At 37.4% G+C, this 23,296-nt stretch overlaps 1 protein-coding gene and 1 non-coding gene across 2 annotated transcripts in view; both read right to left on the bottom strand.

Annotated features, from left to right (window-relative positions):
- POLA1 (DNA polymerase alpha 1, catalytic subunit) overlaps nt 1-23,296 on the bottom strand; it is a 203,213-nt gene that overhangs the window by 158,361 nt on the left and 21,556 nt on the right. Inside the window, exons 15-26 of the mRNA XM_035542243.2 lie at nt 22,822-22,979; nt 21,499-21,583; nt 20,267-20,328; nt 19,447-19,536; nt 17,707-17,823; nt 16,675-16,850; nt 16,103-16,232; nt 15,641-15,760; nt 14,411-14,507; nt 13,783-13,907; nt 11,862-12,011; nt 11,509-11,631 (exon numbers count right to left, since the gene is read on the bottom strand). Of these exons, the coding sequence (XP_035398136.1) occupies nt 11,509-11,631; nt 11,862-12,011; nt 13,783-13,907; nt 14,411-14,507; nt 15,641-15,760; nt 16,103-16,232; nt 16,675-16,850; nt 17,707-17,823; nt 19,447-19,536; nt 20,267-20,328; nt 21,499-21,583; nt 22,822-22,979 (1,433 nt within the window). The remainder of the gene's footprint in view (nt 1-11,508; nt 11,632-11,861; nt 12,012-13,782; nt 13,908-14,410; nt 14,508-15,640; nt 15,761-16,102; nt 16,233-16,674; nt 16,851-17,706; nt 17,824-19,446; nt 19,537-20,266; nt 20,329-21,498; nt 21,584-22,821; nt 22,980-23,296) is intronic.
- On the bottom strand, nt 14,045-14,175 carry LOC118245841 (small Cajal body-specific RNA 24). Its single transcript, XR_004777992.1, has one exon. It is a non-coding gene; the product is annotated as a small Cajal body-specific RNA 24 (non-coding RNA).

Raw genomic sequence — 23,296 nt, forward strand, 5'->3', positions numbered from 1 at the left:
TGGTCTATGTACAACACAAACTATTAATAAACTGTTAACCCCAGTTCTTCTCAGAGAGAGGAGCAGACTGACAGTCACAAAACAGGCTTTCCTTAGGTTAAGGTGGAAAAGGCCATGGACAAATACTATGTCGGTACTGATACTTGATAATTGTGATAATCTACTACCATACATGCTTCACATGCTCTTTGCAGCAAAAGAAGTTGCTTGGCGTAGCAGAGAGGCTCTCCCCTATTATGCAGACCAGCTGAGCTTAAAACTATGCAGTACTGTATGGAATAACAGAAGGATCCTTTCTGGAGCAGTCAGATAAATGCCACTTCATACTGCTTTACCATATCCAGATCTCCTCTGACAGATATATTACTTTTTCTTTTTTTTCCCATTACAGGGGAAAAAAATTAAAGCAAAAACCCTTTGGGGAAGGAAATAGCTGACATTTAATAAGCTAATATAATAAACACTGGACAACAACAAACATTGATTCCTACAGTGAAAATTAATGAAAAGGAAACTGGGACAGCTGCACAGTCCAAAATTGGCACTGATTTTCAGAGAAGGAATAGGATCCCTGAAACTATTACTAGATGGCTCAGGAATCCCTGGCAAAAAATCAAACAGTTTCTTAAAAAAAAATTGCTGTAATTTAACACAGTATTTATGACAGAGCAAAGTGACACAAGCTCACACTCCAGGCTGAAAACTGAGAGACACAAACACAAGCCACAATTTATTAATCTTCCCTCGGTCAACATGTCAGAAGCCCATCTTACTGGAAAACAAAAAAAAAAAAAAACAAAAAAAAAACCTAGATTACTTGCTTATATATGAAAGATGAGAGACCCTCAATTATTTTCTACAAATAATTGAAAAATAAAAGTTCAAGATCCACCAAAGTAACAGATAGCAAAAGGTCTGTACTAGAGTAGGGGTAGGGGAAAGAAAGGGTTGTTTTTATTTGAATGGGAGAAAAAAAACGCATTTGCTTGTAAAATCCAACAAGATTAGGACAGAATCTTCCAGAGAAGCCTAAAAGCAACCAGAATCATTATGAAAGCCATTAGGTCACCACAGAAGTGCAAGTAACCCCTAACCATAAAAAGAATGACATTCATTAAGCAATGACAGAGAAAGAAGTAAAAGGAAAGAATCTGCACCCTCCCCACCAAGTGATCAGTTCCAAATATTCCAAGTCCAGCTGAAGAGTCAGAGAGATGTAGAAATCGTAGCCTACTCCAAAAAGGGTCTCAAGGAACATTGTCCCAGTTTAACAAAGAGAATGCAAGTTGGGAAGAAAATTTCTTGTGTGACAGCTTTCCCCTAATTTTTTTTATTTATTTTTTTTAGGATCTGTGAGAATTTTCCCACTGTAGGAGTACCAAAACTAATTCAATTTGTATGTATATATATGTCAGCATAATACACTTTTGGCAAGTGGCAGTTTTCATACTCTTCCATCCTTGGTTCAGCAAGGCATTTTTATTCATAGATGAAGCATTTCAGCCCCCTAAAGTCAGCCCAATCTTGTTAAAAGTCAGAAGCATCGTTCCATGATTTACATAAAAGCATTCCCACTGAACTAAACAGCAACTGAGAGATACAGTAAATGGGTTCCAGATAACATTTAAATAGCTGTACTAATTACACCACACAGGAACATGATCCCGTAACTCAAATCCCCAGAATAACCATCTAGAACATTAAAGGGAAAAGAGAAGAGAAGACAGTAGGCAAAGGAATTTAATAAATAAATAAAACATTCAGCATAAAGGAGGTAATCTCAACTAATTAGATGCCGTAATGATCTTCTCACAATCTGTTAGAGGTGAGTAGTAGTTAATAACTTCGCAGATTTCCTTCAATCCTTTAACAAGGAAGGAATGACAGTTTCTAAATCATTATTGCTCTGTCATCCTGGACCACTGCCAAGAACGTGGAACTTCAGGACACCTGTCAATTAACTCATTCCTACTGAAGGCAGGCTCATCGTCAGCCTTCACATCTATTAAAAATTAGTGATTAAAAGCAATCAGATCAAAAGCCGTGGCAAAATTAAAATTGGAATTGGTCTCTTGAAGGACAACAGTCTTTGACAAAAGAGCACAGAGTTGTCTCACTGCTGAATTAACTACATACATATTTTGGAAGATGAACTACATGATGTAATAGACCTTTTTCCATCTCTAGCATCTGTGGTATATAGTGGTACATGCCAAAATGACTGGCCACCTGATGGACAATTGTGTGTAAGAGTCAGATCTAAAGCTTTTCTCTAATCAAAGCTTTCTGCAGGGGTTCTCAGTCTAAGTACAGGCTTCTCATTGATTTTTCTTTTCCTCTAGGATGACTACTTTTAACTGTAAGTTGAAAAATATAAAGTTATGCATTGAAGCAAAAAAAGGTATAATACATATTAAAACATCAAGACAAGTGAGCTATTATGATTTAAAGAAACTGATAGATTTCTGTGCAAATACAAAAATGATATTTGCCTAAGTTAAAAGATGCTAATTATGCGGAGTTCCGAGGGAGACAGGGAGAGGGAGGGGAAGAAACTGAAGTCATTGCATGAAAACCAAAACATCAGCTGTCATTGCCTCATAGCCAGGGAGTTCAAAAAATCAAAGTCAAGGAAGTCCTAGGTTCAACAAGGGAAATTCCAATCAGAACAAAACTAATGGGAAGCCTGCAAAACACTTGAAAACTGAGCTGAGATTTCCTTGTGCTTTTGTGTCAGTCTTCCACGCGTTAATTCCAAATTAAAATACAAGAAAGCCTTCGATAGATGGATATCCCAGTAACATAAAAAGCACCAAGGAAGAACAATGAACTAACACCAGACAACATTCGTCGCACTAAAGTCAATCAGAGAAAACAGGAAATTAACTCTTAGCGTATCAGTTGTGGCACTGCCTAACAGAATGAAGACACAAAGAAAACAATTCAGAACACCAAACTGAAGGGGGAAAGCTGCCTAGGGAAACAACGATTACTTCGGCGTAATTGCCCTTTTTCTGGGCAACTGTTCTGCAGGTTCGCTTTCCTTGAACAAAAAGCTGTTTGTACCTGGAGGTCTTCTACATCACAATCACAAACCTTTCTTACGTAGGTCTTCCAGGAAACGTGACCTTGAACTTCAGCAGAGCAGCTCAGCACACAATCCTGCTTTCCTGATAACTTCCAATTGTTTAAACCCACCAATTTCTGGTCTATTCCACGAACAAGGCAAGCAATTAGAGAGAAAGCATTAACTTAACAAGGCTTAATCAATCTGAGATGAATCAGCGAAGCAACCGTTTGGCTACAACTGTCTATTCCTATCTCAGTAGGACTCAGAAGCTTTGGTGGTTTTTATTTCCCTCTTAAAGAAAAAAAAAAAAAAACAACAAACACAGGGCTTCCCAACTTTATTACCCAAATTTTCAGTGTTTCTCCAGTCTCACGTAATCACCAAGGCTAGCACAAGCTCAGCTAGATATGACTGTGGGGAAATAATACCTGCAGCAAGGTTCAAATGACAACCTAAAAAACTAATTTTTTCCCTCCCCCAAGACCATCAGTTAGAACTATGAAAACACAAATAAAAGACTAGACATGAGAAAGATAAAGGGAGGTGGTTTTTTGTTTGTTTTTAATTTTGCTAAACCGGGTGTTAAAATAGGATTTTATGAAGCAACTCTTTCTAGTGGCTCAAATCAGCAAATGCACACAAGTATCAAATTGTAGACCAGATACCAACATACATAATCTAACCCTACTCCCTGAAACCTTACTCAGTAAGTCTGATAAAGGGCACAGCCTGAAGCTGAAGACAACACTACCACCAGCAACACCTCCTGCCTTGTATTATGTAAAGCCCCTGGAATGAAAATAAATTGAGAGCAAGCGTAGGTTAGGCTTTCACATGCATTTCAACCATTTATCAAACTCTAAAATTTGGAGGGGATTTATTTCATCCAGCTTTGACGCTGCCTTCTCTCTTCTGCAGAGGAAGTCTGAAAACATTAGTTTAGTCTACAGGCCTGACTTACAGGTTTCCTTGCATCAAACCTTGCCTACCTACATTAAAAAATCCACATCAAGTAACCCGTCTCACCTTGTTGAACTACATCTAGCTTTCAAGAACTCTTTGTTCCAAGCAGAATTCTTGATGACACCTACCAGAACCTCCTGCATTCTAACAAGTATACTGTACCAACAGTAGTAGAGATGGTCTACCTTCCACAGATAAACACAGGTCTTGAACAAACCACCTCATTTGTCCCATAAGTATATTTCAATGCTGAGAATAGCATAAGCTGTCCATGTACATCTTCTAAATTAAGCCAATGATTCCTGGCATAGGCCCAGCAAAAGGACATACATGCAAGAGACCACATGACAATCTATGCAGCAAAACCAGCAAAACTAACCTTCTAATAAAGTGTGTTTCACAACAGAGAGCTTTTACACAGTGGGCAACATTCCCAGGAAATACACGTGAATGTTGGTTATGAGATCAAGGTTGTCACATTTTTGAGAACAGTATGAATATTTAAGTCTTGTGGGAAACAGACACTTCAGTTAGATCATTTTCCTATACTCTTAGGAGTACAGGAGTGCTTGAAAAGGAAAATGGATTTTCTCCCTTAATTTGAAGTCTCTTATATTCTGAACATTTTATTAGCATCTAGTTATCCAAAACTATGGTTTCTAGAATAGGCCAAAGTCCAATTTAAGATAAACGAGTGAGGCAATAATATCCTGAAGCATAACTTCTGTTAAGTCTCAAAAACCCAAATATTTTATGGCAAGCTACCAATGTACTAAGAAAACACATACTGCAAAGACTTGCAGTGCTAACAAATACGCAGGCTAGAGAAAAACATTAAACAGTAGTAAATTAAACACTTCCATTAAGCAGTGGTATTCTTCCAACCTTAATAGTGGGTATTAGAAAACAAACTTATTTGAAAATGGAACTTAATCAGTCTACAAATGGCGTTGTGTTGTTGCAAAAGCTCTCATCTTCAGGGCAGAGCTCCTGTGCTCCTACATCGCTCTTCTATGACGCACCTCTATGCCTGTACTCAGAGAAGAGAGCCACAAAAGGATCTGTCTTTTTGAATCTCATAATTCCTACAGTATTCTAGGCAGGATGAAATTATTTCTTTGGTTATTCTAAAGCTTAAGTGTGGCAAACTCTCTGGATTCAGGTATGCCCACCATTTTATGGCACACCTGAGTCTTTCCTGTTGCCACTGGATGTGGACAGACATTTCCACCTCTCCTAATCCTGAGGGATCAGCTCTCACCCAACACACATGGCTTCTACAAGGGCAGGTACTGTTACATTTTAGATACTCTGGAAAACATGCCAGAGACCTTCCTCCTTAAAGTCTCCTCGTACCCTGGCTCTCAGTTTTACCACGATTTTGAGTGAGGAATATCTTGTTGTTACCTAGGCAGCCACGTTAAGATAAGATTCAAGCAAAAGCTGTATCTTTTGGCAACATGGGAACAAAATACAAGATAGGAAACCATAAGAAGAAATAAAAGTACAGGAGGAAGAAAAACACAAACAAATAAAAACGCCAAGTGTTCATCCTATTAACACTAACCCTACAGTTTCACAGTCAGGTGTGAGCTGGAAAAAGGCTGGTGATGCTTGACCCCTTGTATCTCATACTGGGTCTGCCCCCAATTTCTGACCTCCTCCTTTCTATCAGCTCTAAGAGCATGCAGTGAGTCACTGAGTCATTGATCCAACAAAAATCAATTTGGTTTTCCCCTAGAGTTAGTTTTCAAGTCAGACCACCAGGCTGATCCAACTCACCATGTGGCCATGCAATTGCTAGAACCCATCCATCGAAATCAGTAGTCAGGAAGCGAGAGGCACCACACCTTTGGTGACAGCACAGTCGTAAAATAAGCACTCATGAAAAAGAAAGCCTCTGCATCCCTCTGACTTGCTGTACCTCTCGCATCTGATCAATCTTCCTACACATTTCTAAGTGAACATCCATTGCATAAAACCTTTTTGCTCCTTAAAGAACACCACCCACCCAAAATAAAATAAAAATTCTCCTTCAGGCTCATTTCCTTCTCACACTGAATATTCCGGCCCTGGTTTTTAATTGAAATGTTTCATTTCCTCTTTCTTGGAGGAACGAGTTTCTTTGGAAAAAAATGTTTCTTTGGAGATACAGAAGTCTTCATCACACCAGATGTCATCTCATGCACTTGACTTACAATAATAATATTCAATTTCAACAAACGTTAAGATGTTCCACGATTTTTCTACCACTTGGCACTCAGTTTGCATTTTCAGACTGTAAGCAGCCTCTCCCTCGAAATGTCCGTTCTAACTTGCTTTGGATATTAGCATGCAGAATAAAGTACACAGCTTTTCTACTGGCTCACAATTGCATATATAATGATAAATTTAACAATAGTGAGCACTGGTTTGACACCAACAGCTTCCATTTAGGGACACTGCAACAACTTAGCACTACTTCTCGGAAGATTTCAGTTTGTCATTTCTATATTTAAAAGCAATTAAGAAACTCTTTGCCTAGACTTTTGTTACCAAGTTCCAAGTCTTCCAAAAATGTAACGCTGATAATGTATTCCTTGTTTAAATATAGATGGCATGCTTAGATGAGAATTTAGGAGGCTCCTTTCCCTCATCTAACATTCCCGTTTCTCCCATACTACTACATGGAAGAAACCAGGTATCTGACAATTGTCCCATTCACATGACAATTAATGCAGCCTCCTTAACGAAGGCTTTATAAGCTATTAAGAGAAAGTACATAATGATCAATCTACCCAGATGAACAAGACTTGGAAAAAAAATGCACAGAAAGATGCCTGGATTTTTTTTATTTTTTTTACAGAATACAACTACAACAGACAGCCATTAGCCTGCTTACCTACCCTTCCTTAATTTATTTTTTTTATTTTACTTTAAATGAGCTCATCTTTCTCCACTTTGTCTTTCTCCTCCCTCATCCTTTCTTCTCCCAGACTGCTGCAATAACATGCTTTTATTCATTCCTTTTGACTGCCAGGGCCTTAAACTAATTATTAATTGAGAATGTATCTAAGGATCTCAATGAGAAAGTTGGAATTAACCCAATTGCCTTTCTCCCCCTTCTATTTTGCATACTGTAACAGCAGATCTACCTGTTAGCACGGCTGAAAACAGCAAATGTGTGATTTTCCTTTCAAAAGCAAGTTTAGTGGCGACACGGGCAAAAATGCGTAGCAATGAAAAACAATGTAGAAAAATGAAAGCACCTAGAAAAGGACACAGTTTGAGTGATAACCATTAGCAACCACCTTGTCTACAGATAAAACTGTCTCAACAACTTTGCTGTCCTGTAAGAAAATCCTGCAGTAGAGGGCATCCTGAGTTTGGGAAATCAGACAACTGACACTTCATCAAAAGACTTGTCCTTTAAAGAGGCTAGAAAGGCATGACCTTACACTGCCTGCTAGTGCAGAGCTGCCTGGCTGTACAACACCGACTCATCTTGTTTCCAGTTGTTAAATTACATTAAAGGACATCTAAAAATATATTAAATATTTTCCTATTACTTTTCCATGCAAGCAACTGCTGTCGTTACAACAAGAGCAACGCCCAGGCAAATGCTTAGTAACAGGGAAGGGGGCGGGGGGAGTCCAGAATCCTTCTAATCTCTCTAGATCAATAACGTAACATTTGGATTGCAAATGCAGAAAGAAATTTTTATCTTTAAATTTGTTGTAAGAACAAGTACTGAGACGTTTCTAACAATCAAAATAGGAAAACATTCATTTCTTCCAAAAAGGTGAAACGGATCCCAGTTACGGTTTTAACTCTCCCATCCTAAATTTTTGCTCATTTTTTTCTTCCAAAATATACTGATAATTGACCTGTCTACCTTTGATATACAATACATTAAATTCAGAGAAATTTCACACTGATATGCCCCATCTTCCCTGCTGGAGATTATCCACAATCAAATAAACAAACAAACAAGGAAGACCCATCTGAAAAAAAATCATATAGTCAATGTTTAAAACACTTTGTGACAAAAATGAAAGCCTTAATTGATTAATGATCTCAAGGTCTCTATCGCCATCTAGTGAAAAATCCCTTCCATTACTACACTACCAAGATAAAACATACCTCGTTCAACAGAATGATACACACTAACTGCTCTCCAGGATCCAGCCTATGTATGACCAGAGTTGTAAGACACTTCTATGTTTCTGCTGCTTGTTATAAGGTAAATAAAGTTCCAGCACTGTCACATATCTCACTAAGGTTGACTGCTGAGAACTGAGCTCTTAGGGGAAATTTTGTCGTAGGTTTACAGATTACACTCTCCTAGCACTGTGATCCGACTTTATAAATGACACTTTTTCTATGTTGTATTTAATAATTCAGCTATTACATTAATGTGAACACGTCATACACTAACACAGCTTAAAACAAGTTCTTAAAATAGCAACATATAATCACAAGAAGTTTTAGTCATCATAACGAACTCCATGGTAGTTCCACTACACCTTTGATGCATTGGCACAGCCAAACCATAAAACAAAGTTACCGTCCACGAGAGGCAATACAAAACACTCAGCGCTATACACCTGCAGTACCTGGTCTTCCTATAGCTAAGGGGTCTTCAGTCACGCAATTAGAACGCAGCAGTTCATAACAAGTCAATGCTTATTCTCTATCACCTATGCTAAAACTTAACGCTATGGTGAGCTTCAAGAGCTTCAATTTGAAATGTACATTCTCTGCTTTAAATTATTCTGTTACGACTTACTATTGAACTATAATTTTATAAAAAATATTAATTTCACTTTTCATCCTATACAATACTTTTCCCACTTAGACATATACATTAGAGACATCTGCAAACCTACCTGAGTTTACCAGGTCCTCACCAAAAAATAAAAAAGAGCTACTGATTACTGATCATCATAAAAGGCCATTGAAGTTTACAACATTAACATTTTTTCTCCAAGTTATTTTTTAATTTACCTTTTCATATACAAGAGCCAAATCTCCTGATACTTAACATTCACCTATTCTATATTAGCATTTACTGGTAAGAGGAAACCTGTGAATGGAAAAACTAAAAGTTATAGAGTAACATTTTTCTAGGTTAAATATTCCAACTTATAAAAATAAACCAGAACGCTAAGGGGTCATCTTGTGTCATCTTTTATGGCAGAAAGTACTACTCAAGAAACAAGGAACTTATAAAGCTGTATCTGTTTACTGACTACCTACATAAAAATGCAAGTTTCCATAACAGAGCATATACAATGTATTTCATCAGAATCTATCATACTTACACAGAAGCACAAAACTGCAGATCATTCTGAAAATTCTGAAGTTTTCAAAAGTTTGTTATCTCGACAGTACCCAGAATAACGAGTACTAACCTACCTCAAAGAACACTAAAAAAGAACTTTAAACTAAAAACTTTAGCCCTACAGGAGGTGCTGTACCAGAAGAGACCTACCACAACATTAATGCTCCATTGATTCCAGCAGTGCTGTCAGTTGAAGCCTGGCTCCTGCCAACCTCCACAGCACCTCTGCGCTGTGCTCCCAGCAGCCTCCAACCACAGAGGTACTTTTAGAACTGCACTGGAGACAACACATTTTCAGGAAACAGTGCAACAAAGCATCAAGTTCTTCCTCAAACTCAGAGCAACACAGAACCATACGTGCAAACACGTGCAAAGAAAGCAGAAAGCAAGCTCATGTCTAGCACCACCAGAATTTTAGAGATATGAAATCCTTCTTAACCAAACATCAAGTATGTGAAAAAAAGCGTCTCACAGCATTCCCTACCAACTATTCCAGGATCTCCCCGCCACACAGTAACCCATTTCATCATTACTTTGGAACACCTAGGTTGGATGGGGCTTTGGGCAACCCAGTCTAGTGGGAGGTGTCCCTGCCCATGGCAGGGGGTTGGAATCAGGCAGACTTTAAGGTCCCTGTCAACCCAAACCATTCTGTGTTTCTACAGTTCTTACAGTTCTATAATGCAGGAACACCAGAATTGAATGCACTATCATCTCGTAACTGGTAAGTCACAGACAACTGAGAATAAACTGTACGTGCAACTACAAAGTATTTTCCCTTTTAACACAGAAGCCAAAAGCTCTGGTATCTATACAATACCTAGTTTGTGACAGGTGCTCAACGTGACTAATAGAGATCATTAAAAAAAAAAGTAAAATTCATGACTTGTAAAACACTGCTATAAAATATAAACTACATGACATTCAGCTGCTATTGATGCCAACTTTGTAGACAAATACATCAGAATCTTAAAAAAAAGCATACACACCACTATTTCCTTAAAGGAAATGTCAACATCAGAATTCACACAATGTGTAACTCATTTACAGTTACCAAAGCTGGAAATTATTTCCTAGTTAAACACGTGTATAAGGTTAAGCATACTGGTTACATAAATCCTGGGAGGACAGCAGATGTGGGATTGCCTCTAGAAAACTGCTCAGATGGGACATCTTTGAAAAACAAAGATGTGTTATCAGAAACAAAACACTCTTATGCACATTAGCTGGAAGTTGTAAATGGACTTCCAGCAAGGAGAGCTGTACCCTCAAGTCACAAAGCGTACATGCCTCTGAACACCGACATCAACTCATTTATCTCCCTCCTGGAGGAAACTAAATGAACTAAAAGGTTGACCAAACACTCTGTCACACTCATTCCCTAGACCATTGCAGATTACTGCTTGGTATTCTCTTTTATAAAGAACTCGCAAGCAGCACCATGAAAAAACTGTGGTTTAAGACACAGTATATGAGTGGTATGCTTTGGATCTGAAATGATTATTTTTTTTCCCCCAACTGATGTGGTCTGCATTCAGCTGCCATCCTAATCAATGGGAAGAGTAGTTTTGCCTATAAAGTTAAGAGTCTCTTAAAAAAATCTGGCCTCTTGAGGCTAATGCAAAGCTTCACTCTAAGGAACAACCAGTTTTTGAAAATAAGGCCCTAATACATAATCCACTGGCACCAAGGGATTAGTTAGTCCTGTCACTAAATTCACATTTTCAGGAAACTCAGCGTATCAGGGCACATGACAGACTGGCCAAAGACAGGCTCATCCAAGCTGACATGTACTACTGAATCAAAGACCGAGCCATCAAGCAGAACTAGAAATTCACGGAAAACGTGAAAGCAGACCTGATTTTTTTTGTCACCATAATCCAGTCTGTTGAAACTAAAGAAGTTTAATTCAAAATACACCTCTGGCTAAAGCTAGAGCTTCAGTTTGTCAGAGTTTTTGAGACATTTATCTGATTCTTTTCCAGACACAGGATTCTTTTTTTCTTCTGCAGTACAAGAAAGATAAACACTACAGTTACAGAACCAAAATCAGGTTTGAAAACAAGTAAAGACCACTCTCTAATTCAATGAGAACTAGGTAGCTCAAATTCACTTTTATGTACATGTGTTCACAACCTGTTTAAGGACTTACCTCTCTCCCTTTATGGGTCACCAAAGCAGCCAAAGGCTTGGCATAGAATCTGCTGTAGGAAAATCCCAGGCAGCCATACATGCTGTTAGCAGTGAGTTTCAAAGCTTTCTGTCTGATATCATACTGAAAAGAAACACAACCAGCAAAAATGATACAACCATAGCCAACAGAGAACAGAACTCAATCTTCACAATTACATTCACAGCTTCTTATATAGTCTGCAGCAATGATGGGCTCCAAGTAAAGCACATTACAATCACTGCTCACTACTAATCATCCCTATTCTGCAAGGCTGATCAGTGCACTTAAGGGGAGTGGGAGGAAAAAAATCAAAGGAGTTCCATAAAACACACCTGTAAATAAAGGTCAGGATTTAAGTCTGGCTGTTTCATTAACTGCTTAACTTGGCGCCTTCTCTCCACCAGCTTCCTGATTTCCTTCGGCAGAACTCCCATTTCCAGAGATGGGTCCGGAAGCTCTGGAATTTCTTCCTCTTCTTCAACCTGTCAAATGATCACCGCTGCTTATCTTTTTTCTTCTTGAGAGTTAGATTTTAACGTGTAAAGTGAAAAGCTTGGGGAGGAGGAATGGACACATACACACACAAAAAAAACAAAACAGCTTCTATCTACTCCTGCAAGAGCACTCAAAGTGCAACTTAGGACAACAAGTGTGAGAGGTGTTTTTTTTTTTGTGGTATTTCACTATACTACTTGGTCCCTGCTGGGGGACAGGAACTAAGCTGGTCTCTGGAAGAAATCCAGCAGAGACATGGACCAGTAGCAGGGAGATTTTTATTTACTTATTTTAGCATGTGTATAAATACATATAAATATAAAAATATACACATGTAAATGTGTGAAAGAGATAGGTAAAAAAAACATAAATAAAAGCACACACAAGCAATCCTTTCCCTGCTGAAATAATACAACTTTTTTTTTTTAATTCTCTTGTAAGTATTTTTGGTATTCTGAACTGTAAAATAGAGCACAAGACCCGTGGAAGTAATCCTTTGAATAAGGTAATTGACAAAAGAGAAATCAACAGTAACAACAGACTGAAAACCCTACCCCAAGCAACTCCAGTACAGCAAAACAACAACCTGACAGAAAGCACACATTCTTCCTTTTAATGTAACTGAAGAAGCAATTGGTCATAAAAAAAATGAAAATATATTTCAGGTATAATGGAAGAGACAGAAATACACAGAGAGAGACTATGAGGTTGGTAGTCTAGTATAGCAGCCTAGAAAGAAAGGTAGCAAGAAACAACAGTAAAATTTGATTAAATATCATGCCATGATAGAAATCAAAAAGAGCTGTTTTGAAGCACACTTAAGAAAGAAGGATAAATCCACAGGAAGTTTGGCGAAACTTAATGAAAGAGCTCCACATACTTTTGTCCTCATTTCTGCTGTAGTACTGACATTTTATTTGTTATAAGATTAACTATGTCTCATAACTACTTATGGACAACACACTAATTCCAACTAGCGAGCTGATCCCAGTTAAAAATAAAAGCCTCAAGTTTAACCTTTAGCCCTGACCAGCTCACTGCTTCAGTTTACAGCACAGCTCCACCACCAACCGCGCCAGCACAGCTGAGGGGAGGAGAACAAGCAGCCATGGCCACCGGCCACCGGCCATGGCCAACACAGCTGCGAAGGAAACAGTATGTGGAACAACACCTTCAGGCGGTTTTTCGGTTGCCTTTAATATGCTTCAATGCTTTATTAAACAGTGTGATTTCAGCAAAGCTGATCCTGCAGCTGACAATCTCAGGAGCACTCCCTGACACACACCCCCAAGACACGCACAGAGTTCCCCTGCTATCTAATAAAGACTGAGTTTTACTGCACTCCTTCTCCAAGCATGAGACTTGCGGCTCCTCCATTCAGGTACGTTTGCATGAATTCTACGGCGACTTAACTTTAAAAAAATTGGCCAGGGGTCTCACAAATCGCTACGAGGACGTGGGACTGAAAAGGACCAATGGAACCTGACTAAAAATCTTGTTTCATGAGGTACCAAACTAGAAAAGATAGATTTAGAAAGATTCTAAGAAGGTATTACTGAAAGGAAGATGACAGATATACTACTCACAAAACCCCAAACCAGAACTTACCAATGATGCACCTTTAAATAAGAATCACTTTTTCTAAGTGTGAGGAAAAAAAGGCAAAAAAAAGCCAGAGGGAAAAAAGAACAATTTCTTTAAAAGCTAGTTCACAGAAAACACACTGAACTTAAGACAGTCACAAGTTACAGCACAAACCTCTGCCCTTTTTTGTGCTTCTGATGACACTCGTTGCACTGTGGTAAAGCAGATGTTAAACTCCTGAATAATTGATGGGTACAAACTGTTGAAGTCGAGAAGCAAAATAAACTTGTCATAAAAACCTAAAACAGAGTTTAAAACAAAAGGCACAATTACTAAGTCCCACTAAGGACTTCAACTCCACAATTAACATTTAAGTGACATAATACATTAAATCCCTTAGAATAGCTGTTGAGATGTACTGCTACCCATTGCAGACAGCTGTCAGAAGTGGAACGATCCAACCCTATTAACTCATCAGAGTTGAACAGATAGCTTCTGTGTTACTATAGGACACTTGTACAGTTTTCCCCACATAGAGGAGAAACTGGAAGAAAACTTACGTGTCCATTAGAAGATTATATAGATACACTGTCCTAATCCCTCTCAAGAGCTTAGTTTCCTTAAAAAAGCTAAGAAAAAAAGCTTCCCCAGAGTTAGTAATTACATGTTGGGAATTTTATTGTATCGAAAAGGAAACAACGAACCCAGGCCGAACTCCCCCAAGACACACAGATTGCTCATTGCATTGATATAACCTACCTGTATCTAACTTCACAGAAGAAAGGAAATTGCCACATCTTACCGACTTTGGGATCCAAGACTAAGCCCCCAGCATATGCTGCTTTCTTTTTCCCTATCTTTGATTTATTCTGATCTTCAAAATCTTCATCTTCATCCACCTACATTTGGCATTTAAAAAAGTCATTATCTAGTCTCCAACATTTCTATACTTTTGGAGGAGTTAATTTTGGCAAATCAAATATGAAAATTGGGAGCCACTGCAAACAGTTCCTCTTAAATACACGCAAAACATACTATTTTCATCATGATCCTTATTAAAGCTCTCTACATCTAAAGAGAGCATACAAGCCAACTCCTAAGGGAACAAACTGACCACAGGAGATTACAAAGACTTAAGGAATTGTCATCGTTCAACATACCACCTGCTATGTATTTTCTGGATGACTGTAAGAGTCAACACCAAGAAAAAAAATAATCAACTTACGACCCACAAAGAGGTATTGTTGTACACTTAAAATCAAAGTGTAGTTTTTGGAAGTACGATAGGTAGGCTTCAATTAAACAAACCTATTATTGACCTAAAAAGTATTTTGCTATTTAATTACAGTAAGAATTTTGGTTCCAGGTGTTCAATGCTATTCCAAATCATTTAAAATTCAAGCACTGCTTTGATGCAGTAATACAATCAACAAAATTTATTGCTTTGAAATTTGCTGTTGAACATATTTAAAAGTAAAACTAAAACGCAAAAAATAGTGAAAAATGCATTCTGAAATTTAAATTTGTTTACTAGCAATCACAAATATTTCTGTAAACATATTTACAATGGCATTATCCAGAGGATTTTTCTTAAACATCCTTGGATCTTTTACCCATATTCTCAAGTCATCTACCTTACAGATCATACTTGAAATACAGTTAATCAATAAAACGGATTTTCTTAATTGTAGAACAAGTATACATCTATTAAGCAACATAGCCTATCTTCTTCTGTAGTATTTCCTTACAAAGCCAAGTGCTTGGCTTATTTTAGTTTAAAACTAAAAGAGCAACTGAGTTTCCATAGATCCACAATACAATGAGAACGGTGATAAAACATCCCTTTAAAACAAACATTTCTCCACTGTCAACTCAGCAAAAGCATTTTTTTGCATTAACCATAAGCTGTAAGTTAAGCTATATCTAAAACAGGCTATGTTTGTGCTTTATATGTTCTCACAGAACAGTAATATGCAACAGATTTTTTTTTCTTTTTAATAAAAGTTCTCAAAAAGAGAAAAACTGGACTCACCAATTTATGTATAGGCTTTTTGAAAACTTGTTTATCTGGCACTATGTAGTCTTTTTCATAAAATGCATGAAGCAACAAGAACTCGTTACGCTCAGATCGTCCTCCCATCATTGTCCTTGACTATAGAGTAGGGAAGAAAAAAAAGAATGTTATAGCAAAGCACTGAAACCAAACGATGACATGCAAAAATAGACTAAGAACGTCTTTCATCTACTGTAAATTCACCTAGCATTACTATTATGTTGTATCATTAACACGGACAAAACTCAAATGTGATATCCTTATGGAAATTTTACATTATTACTTAACTAGATCAAACTCTCACACTCACCACAGCAAAAAATGTACAGTATCATATATTCTGAGTTAGGGATGGTAAATTTAAACTAGCAGTCAAACAAAGAAAACACAGAACTGTATTTGTGGGAGAACAGAGGTGGGAAGAAAGTTATAAAAATGTACCATAACATTCCCAGAGATATTTGTGATCTGCAGGGCCAGTGGCAGAACATTCAGCTCACACATGATCTGGAGAATGAACTTGGCGTCTGTCCAGGTGTTTTCCAGCATGAATATTAAGTGAGGAGAATCACTGGAAAAAGAAGTAGAATGGCCTATTAAAGCAAATTCAGGCTCCTTCGTAATTTGCAGTAGATAAGGCCTGTAAATGGTACACAACTCACGTAGTACTTTTAGGACATTAGTGTTCAATTCAACAGCAATTTTGTTACCCTTAATTAAAAATAAAAAATAATAAAAAAAAGTTTGCACATCCTACTAACGTATCTAAACCAATGCTTTCACAAATCAATTTGCATCACACATAATAAGCCGTCGCACACCAGCAGCTTGTCATTATGAATAATTAACATTATAAAATACTGTTAAGATAATATTTTATTTTTCCAACACCAGTATGTTGAGTGAGTGTTCCCATGACCAATGAAATAAGCAAGCACAAAGTCAAATAACAGGAAACAAAATGGCACCTATACTTTCCAGGAAAGGATTAAAAACACAAGTCAGCAACATACCTGTACATATTTAGAATTTCCTCTGGTAGGATTGTTACCTTCTCCGTTTTCAGAATCTGATGGACCAGTTCAGACAAATGGTAACTCTTGCAACGAATTAATTCTTTAGCTGAAATTTCTACATCACAGATCATCCGGCCACAGGCAGCATTCCTTTCACCAAACCCTCCTCGACCCTTTGCCATATCAGACAAGTAGATGAAAAAAATGAAACATACAATTTTTAACAAAGAACATATACCCAAAATACATGCGTACAGGATTTGGTCAAGCCATCTACCACTGAAATACTCAGCCTTTATAATCACACCCTAAATGAATTCATGGTGTACTTCAGTGCATGTAGAAGTTAAGAAGTAGATACTTCATTCTCATTACTAATTAGATCCTTAATTCTTAAACCATTGTGAAAGTTGTATTGATTTTTTTTTTCCTTTTAATAATTAGAAGAGTCCCTATGAGAATGTGGGTATAGATTTTTTGTTTGTTTGTTTTGGTTCAAGGATGTTTTTTATAGTAACAGCAGAACCAAAAAGTCAAAGAACCACAAAAAAAAAAATATTCAGCTCAGCCTCTATGAAGGACAGGAATAGACAAGCACAGTCAGGCTCTGCACTTCAATATGCCAAGCCTCACACATTGTCCTCTGAACAAACACATGCTAAGAACTACAGAATTAACCTAACCGTTCTCCATGGGATGATTCACCAATCAATCCAAATTACGTTTTCTCATTTTACAGTTATAGCAGACAAAGACAGTTACAGTAAAGACTATTGCAATTAATCTGTCATTACCATCATCTACTTGAAATCTGTAAACTAAATTAGCCTAACTTGAAAATCAGTTTAGCTTATTACTGTAATAAAAGTCATATAAACACTCATCATTTCTGATCCGGGACACATGAAATCTAGCATGACCAACAGTCAAAATACATCAGTGTCACATTTACAATTCCTCAACAAAATTAATTCAATTTTAATCATATGCAACATAAAGGGTCTTAAAAGACTTGAGCAATCTTATTACCCCAAGCTTTGGCATATTGGACCTCCTCAGTCGACCTATCTTGGACCAGTGAGGGACTTTGCACACATTAATTCTTTGAAGCAGCACTTCCAGATCAAATCCATAAATATTATGACCCTTGCAGCAGAAAAAATAACAAAAAAAGGTTACAACAAATGCAAATTGAAAGACTTACTTTCACACAGTCGGTATTCCTTTGCCCTTTGTGATTTTTTCATCTAATTGATGGCATTATCTCCCTCATGGAAAGCACTTTCTAAGAGAATGTTCATCAACAGTACTCATTAGTCTCAACACTAACAATGCTGTTCAGCAGAAGAGCAAAAACAGCTCTGTAACTGGCTCATAACACACACAATTCAGCTTTATGCTTCTATAACGGAGGTTAAGATTTAAAAGCCTTCTAGAAAAAGATTACATTCTTTATACAGCATGTAAGGTTAGCTACGAGCAATTCCTTTCCTCTCCATCCATGAAAGTCTCCATATTGACATCAAAATCATGTAACTTTATTTCCTTTAACACTACGGTTAGGCACTGCTGTTAAATCCAGACAGGAAGACCTGTCACTCAACGTTTACATAGCAGAGTACTCCAGCAGTATTTTTCAAGTTTTAACAGTGCTAAGGACATCGATGACACTGGCTTGTAGCCTCAGCTGAAAGCCAAATGTTACCCTGATGAACAAGAGCCTATACAGACCAGTCAGGCACCAGGAACTGCAGGTTCACCATTTCAGATCCATCTGTGTGGTACAATACGGTTCTATAGAAGAAGCTCCTTAAAATCATCAGAAGCTCTACAGCTGTAATAGAGTGGTCCTCTGCCTATACTATCATTTACTTCAATGGCACTAATTACTCCAGGTGCAAATTAAATCACACTAACACAGCTCTGCTGTTCCTAGGATCAGAGCTCTCACATCCCCACTACTGGCATCCCAAGTTTAAAAACACTGGCTGCAGTGTACTGATTCCTACCACAGCCACCAAGAAGCTAGGCTTGTAGGGTCAATACTGGATACCACGCACAGTGAGCTGGATCACATCAGGAATCTGACTGCTCATTTCATCCTATTCTCAACACTTGTTTCAATTATTTGTATATGCCTACATACGAATGCGAAGTTGTATATAAACAGCCTCAGATTACTTCAATTTGCCTTCAAAATTTCATTAAATTCAGGATTGTATGCTAATTAAACATAACAAAAAAAGAAAATGAGTAATTATAATAATTCTCAGCTGCCAATACAGTAGAAAACAAAAGAATGCTCATCACAAAGCTTTGCTTAGATTCCATGGATTTGTAAAGGTCATCATTTTGATTTATAGTATAAACGCAATCTAAATTGTGATACAAATTATATGAGCATCTAAACTGAAACAGACTCTGTACAAAGAGCTCCCATTTTTCTGGGAAATCACAAGGGTTTTTGTTGTTTGTGTCTTCCTGAGTTAAGAAAAAAAAATACTTATTTCAAATACAATGGAAAAACTGCCTATTTCAAATATTATGGGAAATAAAAGGATGTATAAAACGCTGGCAGGGAAAATTCTGCATCATCTTTGTACCAAAGTATACCTGCTGTCTTATAAGCAAATTCAATTCATGAGGCAGTCTGAGATAAACATTAGAAAAAGGACAAAAAAAAACTAAAAGGGGACAAAGAAAAAAGAACAAAGCTGACCAACTGACAATATGCTTTAATTTAACTCTCAGAGTCTCAGAACTACTCACCACAACAACATCTGGGTCAATTTTGTGAATCTTCGCAAGGAAAAATCCCAGCAGTGTTCTCTCTGTTGCAGCTATTTCTATTTTAGCATTCTAAAAGGAGCAAGAGAGCACCTGATTTCAATGACCCAATAAGTTTAAAATGGAAACATCTCCTCTCCCCTACTAGTTACAAGACAATAATAAAGCACCACAGAGTTCTCCCTTTCCTTCTATAATTCAAGGCTTTTTGTTCTCATTCACATAGACATAGAAAGCTTTTCTCAGAGGCTTTTTTCCATTTTGCTTTTGTATGCAGGTGTCTAGTGATATTTTAAGAGCCTCCTAAGAATCAAGCACACCAGGAAAATGCTCCATGTACATCCTTCACTCATAGGCTCAAGATCATACAGAAACAGAGGAAAAACAAAAACAGGTTACTCTGTTATTCTGTCAACCCTCCCATTGCCCTTTAGAAAGGGTAAATTTTGACAGACTTTACTATCCAAGGGAAGAAGAAACAAATGCTCCTGGCTTATTACGAGTACATACTCATATATAATGAAAATTAATTTTAGCCTCTTTGTAAAACCTTTCAAACTCTTTTGTCTAACACCCCATCTATCTTATGAGCACTACTAGCAGCAGTACTGAATTGCATAAAGCATACACCTCTCTTTATAGACGCAATACAATAAATACCTGGATTTAGGTTTGCAGAGTGGAAAACTAATGAAATAATCACGCCATTCCTTTGCCTGTTTCTCTTACACGACTCACCCAAAGCAACATGATGGTCATATTTTGAAGTACTACAGTCAGAAGGCTAACAAAATGAAATTACCTTCTTTTTAATAGCTTCCTTGAAGTCATAAGGAAAAATGCAATCATTCGGTTTGGAAACAACTGCAAAAGAAATTGTATTTGTTTCTACATACATGTTCTTAATTGTATTCTCTGTAAGCATCCATTCACAACAAAAGGAGCTAAGGAAAACTGACCTCTAATCCTAAAAAGCTAGCCTTATGTGAATACTTGCCTTTAATGTTTACGTTTTTTAATAAAAAGGTTTTGTGGTTTAAACAAGTCATGTCTACCAGATGACAACTACAATCTTTTAACGAAGATCCTATGTAAAAAGCCTTATGTATCTCCTCACCTGTCACTGATCTGGCTGGTATGATTAAAAGACCAGCAAAGAAAAGCCACAAAAAGAACCAACTGTGAGTTACTACAAGCTGCCTACTACAAATCTAGAGGTCAGAAGTTTACAGCTTTTAAAAAACTGCTCTGAGACAGTAACCGATGAGATGTGAACCCAGAAACATCTCACCCAGATTCTCTCTTTGCGAAAACTACTGACCAAACATGCCAGTTTTGTCTAAAGACAATTTAATCACTTCTGAATTCTGGGTAGACCTTTTATCTTAAAGGCATACATACATACAAGTGATCAAAAACGTATTAAAATAATTCTAGTCAGTCAGTTATATTTTAGGTTATCCATTGAGATTAAACTATCATTCACAGCTTTTTAAGAACTTCCTCTCACAAGCATTCAAAATTCTTTATTACCTCCTGCTAGGGTCCAAATCTCAAAATTTAGCTGATCATACTGCAAAAGATTTTCTTTCTTTAAGAAAGCTTGTTTAGAAAAATAAACATATCAAGTTTTAATAAAGTTCTACTGAGAAGAACTGATCTAAAAAATAACTAAGTGAAATAAATAAGTGGTCTGAACTCATGGGTGAAAAAATGAAAAATATCACCCAAGAAAACACATGATGAGGTAAAACTAACAAAAAAATAGGAACCATACAGAGCAAGGTTATTTCACATTGCCTCAAATTAAGATGTGCAATCAAGTTTTCATTAAAAAGTCAGTATCCAGTAAATAAGGAGAAAAGCCTGTCGGAGAGTCAAAAGTTAGTCGCTTTTAATAACAAAAATAACAAAAGTTATTTTAATCCGCTATTGCTGGAGTGACAAAGTGAAGTCTAAAAAAATATAAATAAAAACTCCCACCCCGCATTGAAAGAACTGTTTTTCTACTCATAACCTGTTCCGAGTACATACCACAGAAATGTGTCTGAAAAGGAGGCTGAGGTGGGGCTTTATCCAAAGGAAATTTCTGATGAATCAGAGCTGCAACAGCCACAATCTAGACCAAGGAGGTACAAAATGCACATCAACATACACATGATCTCTATCAACACACATTTCTTCCCCAACCTGACACTCTTTTTAAAAAAAAGTTTCCTTACCTATTTTCTCTTGCTTCCACAAAAAAAAATCCTTTTTAACACGAACTCCAAATATAAGTAGCTAAATAAAAAGTTATCAATTGATCTCACATAACTTATTCCTAAAGATTATCTGAGAACTTTGACATGAGAAATAATTCATTTTGGAAAACTCTACTTTTATCAGATTTTCTTGAGTCTGAACAAACCCCATAATTTAAAGGATCGCCTACAAAGTGCAGGGGAGATGTGGGCAGGGTAAGACATGCAGAAGCCTTCCCCTGGGAAGGGCTGCCCCTTAGCAAGCAGTGAAGACCTCCAAAAAGCCAAGTAGCAGCCAAGAAGTTTTAGTGTTTAGAAGCTATTGCTCTACTGATCCTTCTGCTTGTTTTGCTGGCAGAAGTCCTGACTGCCCATACGCTGGTTAAGAAAATGCAACAGAAGATGAATTCAACAAGCTTTAGAAACATATTGGTAAGCAGAGTTCTACTGGTACCTGGTTTACGTCCCATTAGGTTGGCTTTAATTCGACCAAGAAGACTAATTCTGATTGAAAAAAAATAGAGCTTTTTTTTTTCCCCCACTCAATAAGTCACAGACAACTATCCTATAAAAACTCTTCCTAAATTAGACAGACTTATATTACAAAACAAATAAATGCTTTGTGGTCTGCAGCCTGCAACTGAGGATGGCCACCTTTATCTTTCCTACTTTCTGAGAAAAGGAAAAAGAGCCTCACAGCAGAATAATAGGTGCTAGCAGATTCTCATTCTACTTTGAAAAAAGTAGTTTTACCTAGAACATGTAACACTCAAGTCTACAAAATAATAAAAAAGTCCATTAACAGCTGTTCTGGGACAGTCTTATTCATAATTATTATGCATAATAGACAAAATAGAAGGCTTTAAAAATATGTAGGATTTACTGTCTCAATAAATGATCACCAAACTGCCCCACTGAACCCACAGAGTTTGATCTACGCCAGTGACCTCTAGTAAGTGTTTCTTTAAAATGCTTGCAGCACAGAAAGGTTATTCAGTAGCATATATACTCAGACATGGTTTATAAGATGAAGTTCTCCCAAGCCTTTAGAAAAAAAATAGTGCAGTACAAAGAACAAAAAACACCAAACCAAAATCAAGAGCAGATTACTTACCACATTCTGGTGAGTTTGAGGGTTCTGGGTGGTCTTTATGCTGAGGGACATGACCACAAGCGGAGGAGGAGGAAGAGTATCTTTAACCACGTTCACCAAACCAGGCTTCAAGGCCACTGCCTCTATCTTACACCAGCTGACTGACTGATTCGAGGGCTCTAAGGAAACAACATGAACCACCTTCATTCTTCTGGGAATCACAGGTAAGACATTTCTAACAGTACCACCATAAAGAGTGTGTTCCTTCAATGTTTTGCTCTTGTGGAATAGTCCAAGATCCAGATTAATCCTGCCAAAATTTTGGGGACTCCCAAGGCCCTCACTCACCAGTCAGAAGCCTAGTCACACCAGGGACTCTTTAACACCAAAAAAAAGAGGGGAAAGATTTGTATCTAGACCAAGAAGATCTAGGCCAAGATTTTATTTCTCTCCTTTTAACAGCCTAGAAGCCCCAAGTCTACTAGATTCCCAATTC

This window comes from Cygnus atratus, chromosome 1, assembly GCF_013377495.2.
Source record: "Cygnus atratus isolate AKBS03 ecotype Queensland, Australia chromosome 1, CAtr_DNAZoo_HiC_assembly, whole genome shotgun sequence".
Classification (NCBI taxonomy): Eukaryota; Metazoa; Chordata; class Aves; order Anseriformes; family Anatidae; genus Cygnus; species Cygnus atratus.